This window comes from Ammodytes marinus, assembly GCF_949987685.1.
Source record: "Ammodytes marinus genome assembly, chromosome: 3".
Lineage (NCBI taxonomy): Eukaryota > Metazoa > Chordata > Actinopteri > Uranoscopiformes > Ammodytidae > Ammodytes > Ammodytes marinus.
The window spans coordinates 21,025,584-21,044,540 of record NC_137232.1 but is presented as its reverse complement, the minus strand read 5'-3'; the positions used below and the strand labels follow the sequence as shown (position 1 = coordinate 21,044,540).

At 41.3% G+C, this 18,957-nt stretch overlaps 1 protein-coding gene across 1 annotated transcript in view; it reads right to left on the bottom strand.

The window, feature by feature from the left end:
- Positions 1-18,957, bottom strand: part of schip1 (schwannomin interacting protein 1) — a gene marked incomplete at its 5' end in the record, with an annotated part of 226,041 nt that overhangs the window by 200,803 nt on the left and 6,281 nt on the right. The window contains one exon of the mRNA XM_080053917.1: positions 17,612-17,747. Within this exon, the coding sequence (XP_079910043.1) occupies positions 17,612-17,747 (136 nt within the window). The remainder of the gene's footprint in view (positions 1-17,611; positions 17,748-18,957) is intronic.

Genomic DNA, 18,957 nt, shown 5'->3' with positions numbered 1-18,957 from the left:
CCAAAAACGATCTCTGTTGTCAATAGCTCACAGCTCTTAGTAGAGAAATGATGACATTCAGTGAATGCAACCGCTTGTTCTGCCTTCTCCCAATGCTCCACCTCTCTCCTTCCTCTCTCCCTGTCTTGGCATTTTGGGTTAGATACTGATTCTGCTCCCTCACACCCTGTTAACTCTCTGACAGGAAACCACATGTTCTAAATGCCAGTAGGAGGAGGAACATTTGGGGCTGATGCGATATCATTCTTCTGTATAAACATTTTACTGTAAACTGTATCGTAAAACCCCTCTCCCTCACACACACACACACACACACACACACACACACACACACACACACACACACACACACACACACACACACACACACACACACACACACCATTATGTTTAGGGAGATAGTACAGTAACCCATCATCATTTACTATGCACAGTGGCTACAGACACAGTAGAGTGTTTCCTGTTTTCCATTACTGATTATTAGGCTTTTTGAAAAGGAGGATAACTGAGCTATTTGTGTTATATATGCCGGGATCAGGATAATTTATTCAGGACAATTAGTGACAAATCACCAGGGCCAATGATCTATAATTTCAGGTATCTAAGCCATAAGCTGTTATTTTGCATCTTCATGATATCTTGAACAAATATACTTGAACTGCTTGACTTGGGACAGCATCCCACTGCATTCTCATTCATCCCCCACTCAAAAAGGAGTAATCCATCATCAGACTTGGAGGTGCTGACTCTCATCTCATATGGATCATCCGATAACAGACAAATCAACCTTGCCTGGAATAAGGTACTGCATTTATTTTGTTGCTATACAACTTCATTGCATAATTTGTCATTTTGACATACATATAGCACACAAGCACAACACATTCAGTGGTTTCATAAGGTGAAGTGTTCAATAAAATGTTTAAAAAACAATGTGACACTCGGAAGAGATTTTTTAGGAAGGAGCCACTGAGGCAAACAGCAGTAGGGAAGTAAAGACAGGCAGAGAGAAGAAGAAAGGAGAAAGATGAAGAAGCTGAAGTAAGTGCTACTGGTATGTCGAAAAGAAGAGAACAAGCTAATTCAAGTTCAAGGCTCAGGGGAAGGCTCAAGCCAGACTAATGAAAAGAGGAAGGAAAAACAATGGCCTCTTTCGTCTTCATCCACGGCGTGCGTGATGTCATCGGGAATAAATCATTAGGCAACGACAGTGTAAAAAGACAGTGGTGTGGGAAGCCAGGTTGCTGAGTGTCTTGAGCTCCAAAAATACAAAAAAAAAAAAGAATGTGACTCGCAAGTTGCAACGGCATCTTCACTACTGTGATTTTAGTTTGTTTAATTTTGTAGTCTGACACAGGCATTACATAAGCAGAAACAGCACACCTTTTTGGCAGAATTTCCTACAGTGAATTGTGATTAACAGCTTCAAGACTTACAGCACGTCTTAAGTGAATAAGTACATCCTGAGCAACTTCACCATTACCATGGCTATGGCAGACTGGTTGAGGGTCAACTAGACAGGGGCTGTATTCGTTGGCACACACACACACACACACACACACACACACACACACACACACACACACACACACACACACACACACACACACACACACACACACACACACACACACACACACATCTGTCTTTGTGAGGACCCTCATTTTGACAGTGTGCATTCCCTAGCCCATTTCCTCACACACTCCTCCTGAGCGCACACACATGCCTGTACAGTACCTTTACAGTTTATGTAAATGCATATGCAAATACTTTCACAGTGGCTTCAAAGATTCAACAATCTATAATAGACAAAAGCACAACTTCAAAGCAAAGGCTTTTGGCTGGGAAGAAGATTTCCCCAACACACTAAAGCAAACTCACATCTGACAACACTAAGTTTATACACACACATGGACTGCATTGGAGGAAGGCCTGTCATTCAGCCATTCTTTATATGTGTTATGCTCTTTCCTTTGTGAAGCGGTAAAGAACCGATACCCATTGTGTGCGTCAAAAAAAGAAGACAAATATTCCTCCCTTCATCCCCGACTCACAGATCCAAAAGACACTTGAAGGGGCAGACGGAGATCAAACATGCATGTTAGAAATCCACCCGGGGGACATCTCCGGAGGCTCTACTGGCATACCTAACACTTATCTAATACTACAAATGCACACTTGCATACAAAGACACACAGGGACACTCTCCCTTCAACATAGCCGGGTGGTAGGTTAGATTTGAAGAATCTGGCCTAAATCTCACAAGGTCAGTTATTCAGAGCCAGCGCCAATAGTCTTGAAAACATAGACCGAGAATTGATTGATCTTTGCAGCTACAGGCCTGTAGCGCCTCACAAATCTTCTATAGCTGTGGGCTTTGACAATGACTAGAGAAAATGCCTTCAATGCCAAAATAAAAATAAAAATGAAAGACAAAGACGAAGCAACTCGTTAACAAGATAGAGATCATTGGGTTGCTACAGAATGGAATCCGTTTGTCAACTACTCAATTGAATGCATATTCCGCATAATCGCTTGCAAGTTCTTAAGTAGGCCTTAGCAATAGACAAATAGAAGGGTATGCAGACGTACATAAGCAGGAGAAGATAGATTGATAACTAGAGACAGAGAATGGGGAATCCTGCATGTGCCACCAAAAACAATGCGTCAGAGAGCATGTTTACTAGCAGTTCATTGTACACACTGTAAACCTTTGATGTAAATTTACAGCTAAAATCCTACAGTATCATACTGTATTGATGTTCTACAAGATCATACTGTAAATTGCAATGCATTTTGGGAGAAAATAATAATTTTACAGCAATATCTGAGAATGTTGCAGTTTACAGGTATTTTCTGTAAAAAGCAGTGCATGACGGGAAAATAAAGGAAGAGGCGGGAATTAAAATTTGAAATATTTAGGCGGCAATTTTTCTCTAGTCCATTTTAAGACAACTCATTTCACTCTTATTATAAAGCCTATAGTCTATGGTTTCACTTAAGACTATCCCAGGATTTTATTTGTGTCTATTCTTGTGTTGTATTGTGTTTCTGGAACTACCACTGGCCAGGACCGAAGAAATAAGGAGACCGTTAGTTTTTTTTTTTTTATCATTTTTCTCTGCGGGGTTTTCGAACAGGGACTGTCGCACGGCATCAGTCGGTGTCAGTCTGTTCGGAACAAAGCACATTGGAGCAGCGTAGCTGTGTCAAGAGGACAGACCCGTGATTCATCGACAAATCGACATTCATGTAAGTTTAAATCTCTGTATTGCCTGCAAGCCTTGAACATCAAGTGTATTTTTTTAGTATTTGTTTTTTTTTGCAAGAAAAGTGATTGCAACTGCTCACTTAGCAGAGCTAGGTAGCATGAGCTAGCCAGCCTACCGATCACAACCACTAACAGTTAGCCTACTTCATACACACATTTTGAATTTTGAAGCACGAGCTACACATACTAAAAAGGTATTGAAAATCCTCATGCTAATGCTGAACCTCAGATTTTCTCCTTGTTTCTGCTAAAATTAACTAGCTAATACAGGCTTTTTTTATGCTAACGAACATGTAGCCTATCTACTTGGGAAATGTTCTGTAGCAAGTAGGGGTGTGCACGTAACCGTTTAGTAAATCATAACCGTTTAGGAAAAATCAATAAACTAAAACCGTTTAAAAAAAAATCTTCAAATTTAAAATTCTTTTTTTCAAATTATGTTCTGGAGACACGCATTGATTGATTTTACATCACTAATAAACTGATGATAAATGGTGGGGATGATAAAAGCTAGTCTGCCGAATCTGTCTGTCCCTTGGCGAGTGTGTGTGAGTGAGTGTATCGGCGCACACACACACAAACACACACGGGGAGTCGCGGTGCTGGGGCTCGACTCACAGCCACGAGTGATGAAAGATAACCTAAAGATTAAAGTTACCCGGTTGACGTGAACTACGCTCGTAAGTAGCCCGAACTTTATAACACCTGTTCAACCTGCATACACGTATAGGCTATATTAATCAGGAAATTAATGAAGCGCGATAATGACGGCAAACACATGACAGGCGAACGTGTATGTGTGTGCCATGGACCTATTATAAGAGCTGTGTAAACCATAGAAAGTATATAAAAACGAGCGTGGTTCATGTCAACTGTGGGTTTACAGGCGAACGAACGCGTATGTGTGTGTGTGTGCGCGCGCGCCTACAAGACGGCGGGCGCACGAGGACAATGACGTCACTGTTAACCGTGTACACGAAACAAATTCCGTACATGTTTAGACATTTTTGTAAACGTTCACACCCCTAGTAGCAAGCTCTGGTCTCAAATTGGCTCAGCTTTTCTTCTTGAACTAACTTTAGCCATCAAACCTTTATTTTTTTATTTATTTTTTGCTATCTGATCATTTATCTAACACAATGTTCCATTGTCAACTCTGTGGTCATGACAGTGACACTAAATTTGCATTTGTGAGGCATATGAAAATTCACAGGAGTTTCCCTTACTTGTCCTTCAGATGTGCCCTACCTAATTGTAATTGTACATTCAGAAACATAACAGTTTTCAAAACCCATGATGTATATAGGAATCACCCAGGTAAAGATAAAGGCCAGGACACACCAGTCCGACATGTTCCGACTACGCAAAAAATGGAGTCGGCCGTTTCAGGAAGCTCCAGTCTTCCCGTCGCGGACAAAGAACACACCGAGACGACTGTTTATTTTCCGTACACTCGCGGGACGTAATGTCTCCACAACAGCAGGCGGCGCTAATCTGTATTGTGGCCCGAAAAAATACGAAAGCCGGAAATGATTGGACATCTCTCTAGAGCATAAACATAGATAGAAATACGTATTTATATTTATGGACCATAAGAGCACAATTTTTAGCAGAGAGTGTCGAGCAGTCAACAAGGGTTGATGCATGTGAGTACTCTCAAAACGAAACGAACAAACACATTAAAACGATGGCTAGCTGTTGTTAGCTGTTTGTGCTACCCGCCTCACTTCCGGGCTTCACTGATTCGCAAGTACTCCACCAATCAAATTGCTCCAAATGAAAGACGGTCGGCCGCCGATTGAACATGTTCAGTCGGCGGCCGACAGGCTCAAAACAAGCCCGACGACCTCTACGTCGGCCGACGTCACGGCACACACCAAACAGATTCGTCTTTTTTTTTGACGACGGCGATTATCGGGCTGGTGTGTCCTGGCCTTAAGAGGCCATCTAGTCATTTTGTTGGCCATGAAACTAGCATAGCATGTCATGTGGATTTCTGCACCGTCAAGTGTTACAGCATTTCGAATGTATCCTCTCATTTGAAGAGTCATATTAGAGAGGGTAGGTCAGTTTCATGTCCATTTACAAACTGTGATAAAATATTCACTGTTGTCTACATTTTCGTCACATTTGTCAAGAAATCACAAAAAAAGTGCAGTGAGAGGTCTCTCTTTAGAAATGGGAGCAAATATTCAGGAAGAGTGTGTCAGTGAGCAGGCTGAAGGCTTGGATGAGCAGACAGAAGTCACGGGTATGCAGGCAACTAACCCCGATATAGTCATACACGCAAAACATGCGTTGCCTAGGCGACTGTCTTAGAAAGCGCTGCAGTAAAGTATTACTGTATAGGCCTACACATATGAACAACTGGTGTAGCCATACCGGGCTATCCAAGATGGTGGCTGTTCTGCGCATGCGCTCCTCATATCGTGCACGTTCCTCAGATTGTGTAGCGACAACGCCATCATCAATGAGAGAACACTAGAGGCAGGGTTCAACATTTTTATTTTCTGCATCTCAACCTCTGCTGTGGGAAGAAAAAAAAGGGGCAAAGTAATTCGATTGATTTGTTGACTCGCGATCTTAATAAGTCGTTCACATCCCTAATATTAACTTGGCTCTCTTGGTATTGTCCCGCTCGCGAAGTGGATTGGAGGGTAGGCCTACAGCTCTGGACTATAAAGCACACAATTTAATTGTGCTTGGTATGTAGTCTGTGGGGGGGGGGGAAATGTACTTAAAACACTAAGCTAGAACCACCAGGTTTCGCTGTATAGCTACACCCACTAAAAGGTCAAATTTACCCCGTGGCAATTCTAGTGTTTTGCCTCAAGATGGCAGTCTAAGACCACAAATGAGACAAATGGTCAAAATAAAGCTAATAAGCATACCTTGCCTTTTTGAATTCATTATAATGATCAACCAAAATTAAAACAAATTAAATTATTATTATAAATAGCCGTTATATCTTAAACAAATAATTAAAACTAAATAAATAAAATAATGAATTAAATAACAGATAAAGTAAAAAAAATAAAAATGTTATGTAATTATTATTATTTATTTTTTTAAATCAAATTGAGAACCATCATATTTAGGCACTGTTTTCTTCAATTAAGAAACAGCTTTTTTTAATAAGGAAATATCCTTTAATTTGGGCTTTTTGACAACATTTCTACCTTTTTTGCATTAGCCAAAGTTGTGGATATAGGGGATTGACCTATGACAAACAATACTTAAACTTATTTATTGCTGTTGTCTGGGTTTTAATTGGTTGGGTTAAGCCAAAATGCCATAGATAAAACTAATGAATATACCATTAATTCAAGTGAATGTACAGTGAATCATTTTGTTGCCATTTCTAATAACTATTCATATTATTTTAGGTCCAACTTCACTGACTGACCAGCGGTGGTGCATGAGCATTGAGGGCCATGTAGTAAGCAAAGGATCGTCCTTTGTGCTGGGGCTTGCTGTCCTCTTTTCTGCATACTACAATTTCAACCTGCAGTACCAGGAAAATGCAGCTTGCACGCAGGAATTCATTCAGAGGTAGGAGACTTTCCACACATCGCACACCTGGATTGACATTTACTTACAAGTGCTCCAAGCTTAGAATGTGCATAGCTAAAACTGCTGTTGTCGTCCTACTACAAGCAGCATTGGCTAACAATAATACTGCTGCTACTCCTAGTACTGTGTAACATGACTGGTGCTAATGCTCATACTACGAGTACTAGCCCCCACTTGCAGAATGAGCACTAGAACTAGAATCTTATTTACACGTTTTACACTTTTCAATATTTCTATTTTAACTTTTAAGCATTTGACTGTGTGGAGGACACCACCTGTTACATTTGAATTATACATGACAAATACTATGCTATTTGATTTGGTTAACTATAAACAATAGTAAAATAAGTCGCATTAGCAGTAGTGCTTCTACTCAGTTTATTGTAAGCCATGCTAGTTTATCTTTGGGTGATGCAAGGGCACTTCTGGTGCCCTTGCATCATTGCCCTGGACATTTAAAAAATGCAGGAGAAAACTATCAAATTAATGATTAAGTTAGGCTTTAAATATTGTTTTTAAGAGATTATTATTTATGGACATTTCTGGATTATTGGCAGCTTTGTTGTTTATTTCCTTTGGAAAGTATTAATACTGTATATTGGTTAAAACAGTATGATTTGTGGGGCAGTGGTCAGAGCGTCGCCCCCCGTGCCCAGAACCCGCAGCAGACCCGGGTTAGAATCCAGCCCGGGTTGTTCTTTGCATGTCTTCCCCTCTCTGCCACACTTCAACTCTGTCCCTCCAAACCTATCTGATAAAAGCAAAAATGCTCCAAAGATAATCTTAAAAAAAAATTAAATAGTATGATACATTTTTTAAACTTATACATATACTGTATTTCTGTTTGTATTGTCATTTAGGATCTGCTTTGGGATCAATCCGGAGAGGGGATCAAAGGCATACCATGGCCAGGCGCCTAGCAAAAAAACTGGAAAGATGGTCCAGAAAAAATCCTCCACCGTCAACCCCAGGTTTCGTCACTCATCAAGAAGCTCGTTGATTTCAAGTGGGACTTTGTCTAATCTTTGTCTCGTTAACACCCTCACACTCACATGGACGGACATACACACACACACACACACACACTCTAATGCCTCGTTTCCACCGAGCAGAGCGGGTCGGGTCAGAGCGTCTTGGTCCGCTAAACCGCTCTGAACTGCTCCCATTTTTAGTATGTCCGAAAAGGGTGCCGAAAAGGGTGGTACCCCAATGGAGGGGTACCGAAAATGGGAGCGGCTTAAAGCGGTTAGGCGCGCATCTTTTGGGACCATACCCAACTTTTAGCAAATGAAAAGCCACAATAAGCGGATTGAACCGCTCTGACCTGACCCGCTCTGCTCAGTGGAAACGAGGCAATACACACAAAACACAAACACAGGTGGCTGCTCACAACACGGGGGAATGAATATAGAAGCGGCTGGTTTGGCCAAGCAAAAACAAGAGAACGCTGGCTTGACCACAGTTGTTCCACGGCACGATAGTTTGACCCATATTCTGGCGGCGGCTATCGCAGTCCAGCCTATTTATTTTATTTAACCTTTATTTACCCAGGCAAGCAAATTAAGAACAAAATTCTTATGTTCAAGTGCAGCCTGAAGGGGAAGGGGGAGGGGAGTGCTAAAAGTGAAAACAAGGTTATATATATATTACACTTTTACAAAAATATATAAAATACACTTTAAAAAATTCAATATAATACAATACAATAAAATAAACAGTTAATCAATAGTGTATGACAAGAAGAAGCCTATACCCCGCCCTACCAGTGCGCTTCTTTTGGGATCCTACCCAACTTTTGGAAAATGAAAAGCCAAAATAAGCGGACTGAACGGCCCCGACCCGACCCGCTCTGCTCGGTGGAAGCGAGGCAATACACAAACACACACAAAACATAAACACAGGTGGCTGCAGCTGACCAATGTAGCTCTACTGAATCCACAGCATAGCCCTGCATTCCAAATCACATTGTCTTTCTTTTTTCTATTATACACATCTGACCATAAAAATAATCTAGTTAGGATGCAGTAGGCACATACGTTGGGACATACTTTTACTTATTTATTTCATCCTAACATGGTGCCTTGATCTTGCCTCTTGCTTTTATATCAGTCTCATCCCAGTTTGTTTTAATATGGAGCATTTGGTCAGCGTTGTGTTTTGGTATGTATCATAGTCCTGAGGGGTGTAATAATGTAATGTAATTTTTTTGTTTTTTATATCAATTGAGAACCATCATATTTAGGCACTGTTTTCTTAAACCTGCAGTGTGTAGAATTTTGGGTTTTATTTCCTAGCAGATTTTGTAGAAAGTAATTATAATATCCATAAGTACATTTAATTTAGTGCATAATAGCTGATTTTTTTTTTTTATTATTATTTTTTCCCTTAGAAAGGGTCTCATATATGTCCATATTTCTGCATATTTTGGACCAAGGCCTAGTGCCGCCATCTTGAAAGTGTCATAGTTGGAATGTCATCAGGTGCATTGTTTAAAATGTAGAATCGTTCTTGTCCTTGAAGGCCACTGTAGCTTCTGTTATTATTCTAAAGTTGGGGTTACCTGGGTAACCCCAACCCTTTAGAATAATAACAGAAGCTACAGTGGCCTTCAAGGACAAGAACAATTCTATATTTTAAACAATAATGGACATATATGAGACCCTTTCTAAGGAAAAAAATAATAATTCTAAATAAATAAAAAATCAGCTATTATGCACTAAATTAACCGTACTTATGGATATTATAATTATTTTCTACAAGATCTGCTAGGAAATGAAACCCAATATTCTACACACTGCAGCTTTAAATGAACAACCAGCGTTTGGGTCCAAACAGATGTAATTGAATGGTTAGACCTTGCCCCTCCATAAAACTGAAAGTGTTTTAAAAGAATCAATCAATCTATCTATCTATCTGTATTGTATTTTTTGATTTGATTGATTTATTTTACGTGTGAGTTTTGGGTGGGGTTACATTACAGTTTGTATATATGTTTCTTTAACTGTTTGACTAGTATTTGACTTCTGTTAGGATATTCATACATATGGAAATGTTGAGTTAAAATGTTGTTGCTTATACTGTATACTGATTGAGTGCATGTGTGTCGATCTGATTTGAATTATTATAAGTACATGAATGTAAGGTTGCAGCTGTTAAAAGGTGGGGCACATTCTTTAGAATATATGTAAAGTCTTATATTTTGTGACTGCAAAATAAATAGTTAATTAAATTGATTATTTTCTCTTTTTCCATTGTTATTTAAGACTGATTGTTTATTTGATCGTACCTATAAGATGGAATTTGAAGCTTACTGGTGAATCTGCTGCCAGTATAATACTGTAAAGTAAAATACAGTATGTTTGCTGTAAATAAACAGTAGTTTACTGGCGAATCTGCTGCCAGTAAAATACTGTAAATTAAAATACAGTATGCTTACTGTAAATAAACAGTAGTTTACTGGCGAATCTGCTGCCAGTATAATACTGTAAATTAAAATACAGTATGCTTACTGTAAATAAACAGTAGTTTACTGGCGAATCTGCTGCCAGTAAAATACTGTAAATTAAAACACAGTATGCTTACTGTAAATAAACAGTAGTTTACTGGCGAATCTGCTGCCAGTAAAATACTGTAAATTTAAATAATACAGTAAGAGACTGTATGTCTATTTACAGTAAAATACCATAGTTTTTAAAAACAGTATGCTTACTGTAATTAAACAGTATTTTACTGGCGAAGCTGCTGCCAGTAAAATACTGTAAATTTGTGGTAAAAAGTTTTACAGTGCAGGACTGCTTGCCCCTCTCTGTTAGGGAACAGACTAATGACACAATCAGTGGCTAGCTGTCACCGCCTGGACTTTATGATATCAGGGAGGTGCCTTTAGTTTAACAGTCATTGACCGGCTCATCACTCCTTGCTACTTACCCTTGTTATGATCCACGGAAAGAGGACTAAACTGTTGATGATTTTGACTGAAGAGAGGTCATTTTAGAAAGAGGGGGGGTGAGGACTAACTTCAAATGAGCTCTGTGGCTGACAATAGACTTCCTCTCGTTAAGGACTGCGGTTTTGTGGCTTGGTGGTGCAAAGGCAAGGTGCCAATGATCCGATCGGGACAGACGCATTAATGAAAACCTCAGGGACCCGCCTGCAACCTCGTCGTATGAGATAAAACTACACCGCTACCAATTTTAAATTTCCGTCCGCCCACCGGTTGGGCTGTACACACAGCAGGGATGCTGTCAGAATGGGGTTACCATGCCTCTGATCCGCACAGTGGACAGTAATGGTAAATGGCTGATCAAGGGAGAGAGGAGCGAAGAGACAATGCTCAAAGAGAGAAGGCGGTGTAGTGTATTGGGGGAGGGGGGATTATTGCAGAGGATTCCTAACCGAGGCAGGTCAGAGAAGAGGGAGATCAACCCCTCAACTCTTCCTCTCCCTCCCTTACTCCCATACTCTGCTCTTTAGCTACTCCACTCTCCTCCAGGGAACTCATTATGGAAGCCTCGCTGCTCTCCATGAGGACTGAGCCTATATGCCTACCAAATGGGCTAAAGACAGGGGACAAGCCTTCTGCGTAAGAATAAGAAGGGAGTGAGTGGGGGTGAGAAAGAAGGAGACTGAAAGAGATGGAACGGATGACAGCAGAACTTGAGGCTGCAGATCAGAGAGAGAGAGAGAGAGAGAGAGAGAGAGAGAGAGAGAGAGAGAGAGAGAGAGAGAGAGAGAAGAGAAGTGTGTGTTGTAATAGAACAGTGCAGCATATAGCCTTAGGTACCAGATTGCCATTACTGCTGCAGATGGTTCGGGAGACGCCTACAGCAGATTTATCTTTCGTTATAGTGTGTGCGCGCGTACATGTGTGTCACATCCCATGTCTGCACGAGGGCCATATTGGGAGCATGCATGCGGCTCTATGTGCTTGTTGTGTTTAAGTAATGTCAGCTAAATGGCGTTGTTTTTTCTAGATAAATAACCATTTAGAAGCTCAGGGGGGAGTTTTGCAGTGAGCTACCGCCTCCAAATCAAATCCCCATACACCAGTAAACTATCGCTCTCATTTGGGATGCCGCACACAGCCTGCCTGTAAATAACCAATCAAGTGATTCAGGACCCCGGTGCTCGCAAAAAAACAACAGTAAATGCCACAAAGTGAGACGACTTAAAATGAGCTGAGATGTCGCACGCCCTTTTTTCCACCCCACATTAACCCCGTCTTTCCCACCAGCATGCCTCCATCAAGATCCATCTTGCCCCTCTTCTCCTTTTCCAAATCCATCTCTTCTCCCATTTGCGTAAACAGCTTTTATTGATTTTGTCCCTTTCTTTGTGCGGGTCACAAGACGGTCTTAATGTGCCACTGAAGACCGTGTGGTGTGTTTATATTTGTATACATGAGCTGATGTGGGCATTTAAGCGTGGGTACTTATGCAGACACCAAGAGACATAATGGGCCACATGAATCTTTAGTGCGGTTCGGTTTGAGACAGCAACGGAGAAGAAATAAGAGACACTTTGACAGACATATACCTGCACCTGCGCACTCACTCCATCTCACACACCCACACAAATGGGGACTCTAATGCAGAGTTATTATCCTCATAATCACTCCAAAATCTACCGCGTCTTCCCCATGTTCCTCTCACCTCCTCCTCCTCTCGGCTTTGAAGCCATTCATTGTTCTCTCTCTACCTTGCTGCAGACATGAGCTCTCTTCTCTCCTCATTTACCCTCTCTACTACATAGCCACGATAAATCTCTAAGATAACTTCCCTTTCACAAAATCAATGGCTATTTCGGAGCATCACTTCCTGAGTATAAGATTGCGTGCGTGCTGAGGCATATATACTATGTCTATGTATATTCTCACAATCCTGAAAGCTCACAAATAGTAATGTGTTATTAAAAGTAATTTCAGAGTTCCCAGAGAAATAGCTGGGGGCATGTACAGTGTGAACAACCAAAGGCAGGGAAAGAACATTGAGGTGGGGGCTGTAATGGCTCACATGCACAATGCACATTTACACTACCTCAAACAGTCCTGTCATGCTCACCAATCTACTCTTTGTTTAGTTTTTGAAAAAAACAAGTATTTCCTTTTGCATTCAGTTTGCTATAAGCTATTATTGGGCAACTGCTTTTCAGTGGACGGGTTAACAAAGAGAAGCTCGGAGCAACACAGTAGCGGTATGGCAGGCTTCTCTGTTTGTACTGATGGAATCGGCGCTGAGAAAATGTATAATATTTGGACTTCGACAGGGAAACATCATATTGTTTGCACTACCATACATGGAGACAGCAGCAACAGAAGCAAACTAAAGTAAGAGGAGCCTATTAGAAAACAAAAACAAGGAGACATGTCCCTAAAATAGGATACAATATATTTAGCAAAACTGGGACAATGGGAGTAGAGAAGTCTCTAGTATACAAGCGTGTGCAGCAGGGTGGAATAAAGTCCCCGGAAATCTATGAAATGTACATTACAACAAATGAGTTGAGTTTCTACATGATGAGTGTTAACTTCTAAATGTGGGAGTCCATGTCTGTGAACTGAATAGAATATTACTCCGGAGTCTATATTTTGCACCAGCCATCTCATTTCTCCCCCTAATGGATACAAATGCAGGACTTACAGTCTTTCAAGAAGCTAGCGGAGCTTGGGCCTGTTTTGACAGTAAATAAGCTAATAGGCAAATGTCATGGCTATTATATGAGTTAAGCCCGATCGATGTCAACTCCGGGCCGGGGGTATATAAATTTATTTCCAATGAGACACCAACTGACACCAATAAAACAAGTTATCTGTTAGCATCCGTCTACAGAAATGGGCGACTGGTGTGTGTGTGTGTGTGTGTGTGTGTGTGTGTGTGTGTGTGTGTGTGTGTGCGTGCGTGCAAGCGTGCGTGCGTGTGTGTGTGTGTGTCAAAAGGCAATGGGAGGGAAAAGCGAGGGATGACATAGAATGAGGGTGGGAAAAATGGATTAAGGGGGGTAGAGGTGGAGGAATGGATGAAGCCATCACTTCGCCTAGTGATATTCTTGGCAGTGAGAGATGAGAGAATGATCTCCCAAGCAGGCTGCAGGAATGCTTACACTAACACTTTCCCCTCTGCCTCGGCCTGAGATAAGGAGGGGGGGTGGGGGAGGGGGTGCAAACATGTCACCGAGATAGAACCGGATCAATTGCCACAAACACTGTTAGCAAACAAACACAGCCATCGACAAACACACACACACACACACACACACACACACACACACACACACACACACACACACACACACACACACAAACAGCCTGAGCGTAGATGATGTAATGTGTTTTTATCTATGTTTCACACTCAGCTCTCTCTTTCTCTTAACTATCCATCACTGAAATCATTTCATTAGTGATCAGGCAGCCCGGTGGCCGCGTTAGTTTTTTTTTTGCAAAGACAGGCACAGCATCCAAGCATTTCATCTTCATCCTCATCTCAGCACTCTGACTTTGATCACCGGTTTGTGTCTCTGAATGAAACAAGTCAGCGAACCATGCCGGAGGGGCTCACTCAGCTGTGAATCACGGGGATCCACTCAGGCATCAAAGTCAGGACATACGGACGCTCACATGCAAATGCACACTTAATGCACACATTCACATTGGAGGCACAGTTTCAAAGCTAAATATGGAGCAAATTGCACAAGCTGCCAAACAATAATCTACGTTTATGCTAAAAGCATCCCTGAAAAACCCGCCATTACAGCTTGCAGGTCTTTATTTATTAGACCTCTCCTCTATTTCCAAGAATACATTTGCATCTGCATTACTTTATCAGATTTGCCTGGATAAATGGACATGCACAGTATTTAGTCTAATCTCGAGGTAGTGTAGAAGCATGGCTTTCACTATTATACATTTAGCATTCAGTAGTATGCTTTAAACATGTTGTGTTGCTAAATAACTGTATTTTAGGTTTTGGTAAAGGGAGTCAGATGTAGAGCATATCAATAACGTTCTTATGTCTACGCTAAGTATGAAACTACAGATGGTTAGCTTAGCATAAAGACTGGAAGCAAAGGGATTTTGCAACCATTTTACCATACCATTGTATTATTTGTTTCCTGTTTGTATGCCAAGCCAAGCTAACTGTCTCTGTGCTGTAGCTTCATATTAACAGGAATGAAAGTGGAATCAGTCTTCTCACTCCAAGCCAATAATAAAACAATAAACACAAAGACCCTATCTGATGGGTTCTTTTAGCGTTATTTTTTGATACTTTGCCAGCTGCTGAGAAGTTGTGGTTTTCAAATGCCCACATACTTTCCATGCTATTACTTTTACATTTTGGGTGCAACCCAACATCTTACATAATCAGTTACACAGCAGTCTCCACATGTTAGCCAGAATACAGCTGGAGCGTGTTCAGAACAGTCAGACCTATTGATTTACTATCAACGGACCAGGCAGGACAAAAGCAAGACATGTAGGGCCTGGCCCCTCTGTGTATAAATAATTAATTTAGGTCTTGGGTTAAGACTACTGGCTTGAGCCCACCATCGCTGGGCAACTACAACATATGCAGTACACATGACACAAACCAACAAAGCAGACAACTTGGCTTTGATATGAACAGAGGTGATTTCTGGCAGGTGTTAAGAAAGTGAGAGTTTGGATTGAGGAGTTTTTCTATATAGCAGACAACTACTGTGTGTTGAAGTGTCTTATATATGACAGCATGTGGGAATCCATGTGTGTGTGTGTGTGTGTGTGTGTGTGTAGAGCTCAATATCAGTTTCATGAAATATGCATGAAATATGTTTGGACCTTCTTCCTCCCTCACTAAAGGCCAGTTGCAAGGTCTTTCAAGCCCACCTGAGCTCACATGAACCCCCAACCTCGTGCACCCACACACACACACACACACTAATAATGTGTCACCCTGGCCTTACGCTGATAAATGCCTGTCCTTCGGAGAACACAAGAGCCACAGGAGAGTGATACAATGTGAATGAGGACAGACGAAGGCGAGAGGAGTGATGCAAGGGAGTGGAAAGGGTAAAGGAGTCCAATAAATAAATAAATAATCATAATCCAACTGAAAAAAATTAAAGGGGGTTTGGAAGACCGAAATGTTTAATCTCAAAACAAACATGGCTCGTTTTTGAAGATTTTGAGTGACTGTTAAGCCATATTTGGCAGACTTTGTATAGCACTTCAAATGCGTTGTTTGGGATTGGCCGGACTGTAGATATAATACATTGTTTTATATTTCCCAAAAAATTATGTAAAGGGGGAGAGATGGAGGAGAGAAAAGAAGTGTGTGTGTGTGTGTGTGTGTGTGTGTGTGTGTGTGTGTGTGTGTGTGGGGGGGGGGTGTCTTTATCATCTTGGTTCTTAAGTTATAGTAACTTTCTAATTAGGAAGACAGTTGCTGCTGTGCTAATGAACAACAAACTCTCTCAAGCAGAACAAACAACCTAGAAACAAAGAACACACACACACACACACACACACACACACACACACACACACACACACACACACACACACACACACACACACACACACACACACACACACACACAGTCTCACCAGGATACCAGCCCATCTGTTTGCACAGGGAATCTTGCTTTAGAGGAGAGTGGGAGAATGCATCCCACACACACACTAGCGAGTACGGATACATGACATCATATTTTTCTGTGCCGAGTCTCTGCAAAGAGCGTGGGCAGGAGTGCGCGGGTAGCTAGTGTGTCTCCGTGGGATTACTACACTGCGAAAGGCAACACAGACTGTAGAGCAGACTGTGCGTATGTGTTTGTTTGTGTCTCTATGTCCTTGTCTGTCACTTAGAACCTCAGGCGATCTAAAGGCATCTTACCGCATCTCGGCATTCATTGCCTTATCTTTGCCCCCCAACACACACACACACACACACACACACACACACACACACACACACACACACACACACACACACACACACACACACACACACACACACACACACACACACACACACACACACACACACACATAATTTATTTCTCCCTTCTTTTCTTCTCACTGTTTATCTGCTGCTCATACAGTCGTTTTTCCCCCTTGCTTTTGTTTGGCTGCAATGCCCTGTAAGCACAGTTTAATTCTCAGCCGTGCTCCCTTGGGAACAGAGAGGGGTGAGGAGGTGGGAGACGGGGGGAGGACAAGGGCAGAGGCACTTCATTAATCAATCAACCAGCTTTGAAAATGTACCTAATTAACGCCTAATTACAGACCTGGGCACGGTGCCAGCTGGCATCCCATCCACCTCCAACAATACGACCCCCCGCTGCCCCCCCCAGATGACACTGGAGGTAAACACCCCTCCCTCGTTCCATCCTTTGCTTTTTCTTTATTGGTCTTTCCACTCACACATCCACTCACCCATTCTTCTTTCATCCACTGCAGAAAAAAAGCATCCCCACCAGCGACCACTACACTATATACATATATATATGTATATATACTGTACATATATTCTAGGTTTATTTTATCTAAAATTTGGTTCTTATTGCACTATACGTTGATACTCTTTTACTCTATATACTCTATACTATTTTTAAATTTTTTATTGTTGCATTATTGAGGAGAGCTTGGAACACAAAAATTTCATTGCCAGCTATGACTGCTTGCCTGTTATGTTGTGCATTTGACGAATAAACTAACTAACTAACTAACTAACTAACTACACAGCCGATGACTTAAAGTTGTTTGTCTACGTCATTCTCTTCATGCCATCTTACCGGAGAACCATTGGTGGTCATCACAGGGAGGCTCTCAGAAGGCTCCGTCTCACCCAAAGGAAGGCTGCTACAGGTCTTGTCTTGTTCCTGCCAGCTGCCCCTGCGGGTCGTGCTTGCACGCCAGGCCCGCTGGATGCTGGGAACATAAGTGGCAAAATACACAGATCGGTCCATTAGATGAAGATATGGATTTGTCATGTGGAAGGGAGTAATGCGAGTCAGTCATATCTATTTACTGCAACAACATTGTAAGGACTGAATGTTGGGAGATTTTCCAAGGTTTGGATGGGCCTGAAATGAGTTAAATTATCAATACAAAAAGAGGAGGAACATGCTATTGGATTTTTTTTAAAGGTTAAAAAAAGGTGCAAGTCTGTTAATATAAAAATAAAATTAGCAATTTAAGTCAACTTCAAGGAAGCATTTTAGTGATTATAAAATGCTCATGCATTAATGCTTGAAACAAATACATATGCTTTGTTAAATCTGATCACAAATCCAGCCATTTAAAACCGTTATCCTTCAGATTCTGGGTACATTTTGGATTGATTCAGGCGGTTTTGCCTGGCTTCTATTCCACTGCAATTGCAGCTAAGACTCATGGGTACTGTAGTATTTAGAGCCAAACAAAATTAGTAAAGAAAAACCTTTTTAGATATTAGATAGTTGAAAGAATTCCAACCGATGGTCAAAACATAAAACTATGGTATTGTCTAATTGTCACATAAACTCCAGTATTTCTTTGTTGATAAACAGTGAGAATATCAATAAAAAAAACTTTGAAATGGAAATGTACAGTTGTAAGAAGAGAATTGGCTTTTCCCACACAAATTAGTGGGACATACTTGTGGTAGGCATAACAGGAAATATAACGTTGTTTATTGTAGAATTAGTCATCATTCTTTCTCATTGCCATTATAAAAACATGATGTCACCCCAATGTCCATATCTCATTACGCTCTCATCTTCATAATTTCTTCTGCTGGGGCTTTCCTATCTTATACATTCATTTCTAAGCCTGACCATCGTTTTCCCCCTATTTATTCTCCCTTTAATTCTCGCCCACATACTCTCCTGACCCCTCACCACCTACCTCGCCCTCCGTTCTCAAAACTCCACAGATCTCTCTCTCTCCCTCGCTCACTTCCCACTCCCTTTCATCCCTGTAGTCAGCCCACGATGGAGTGCTGGATCAATTACCCGATGGTGAAACACATTCACCTCCAGTGGAGCAGAGAGACAGCTGAGCCAAATGGAACAGACTGAATGAAGCCATAACTCCTAGATCCAAAAAAAACCAATACACCCCCCACCACCACCGTCTTCTTCTTCCTCCATCCCTATTT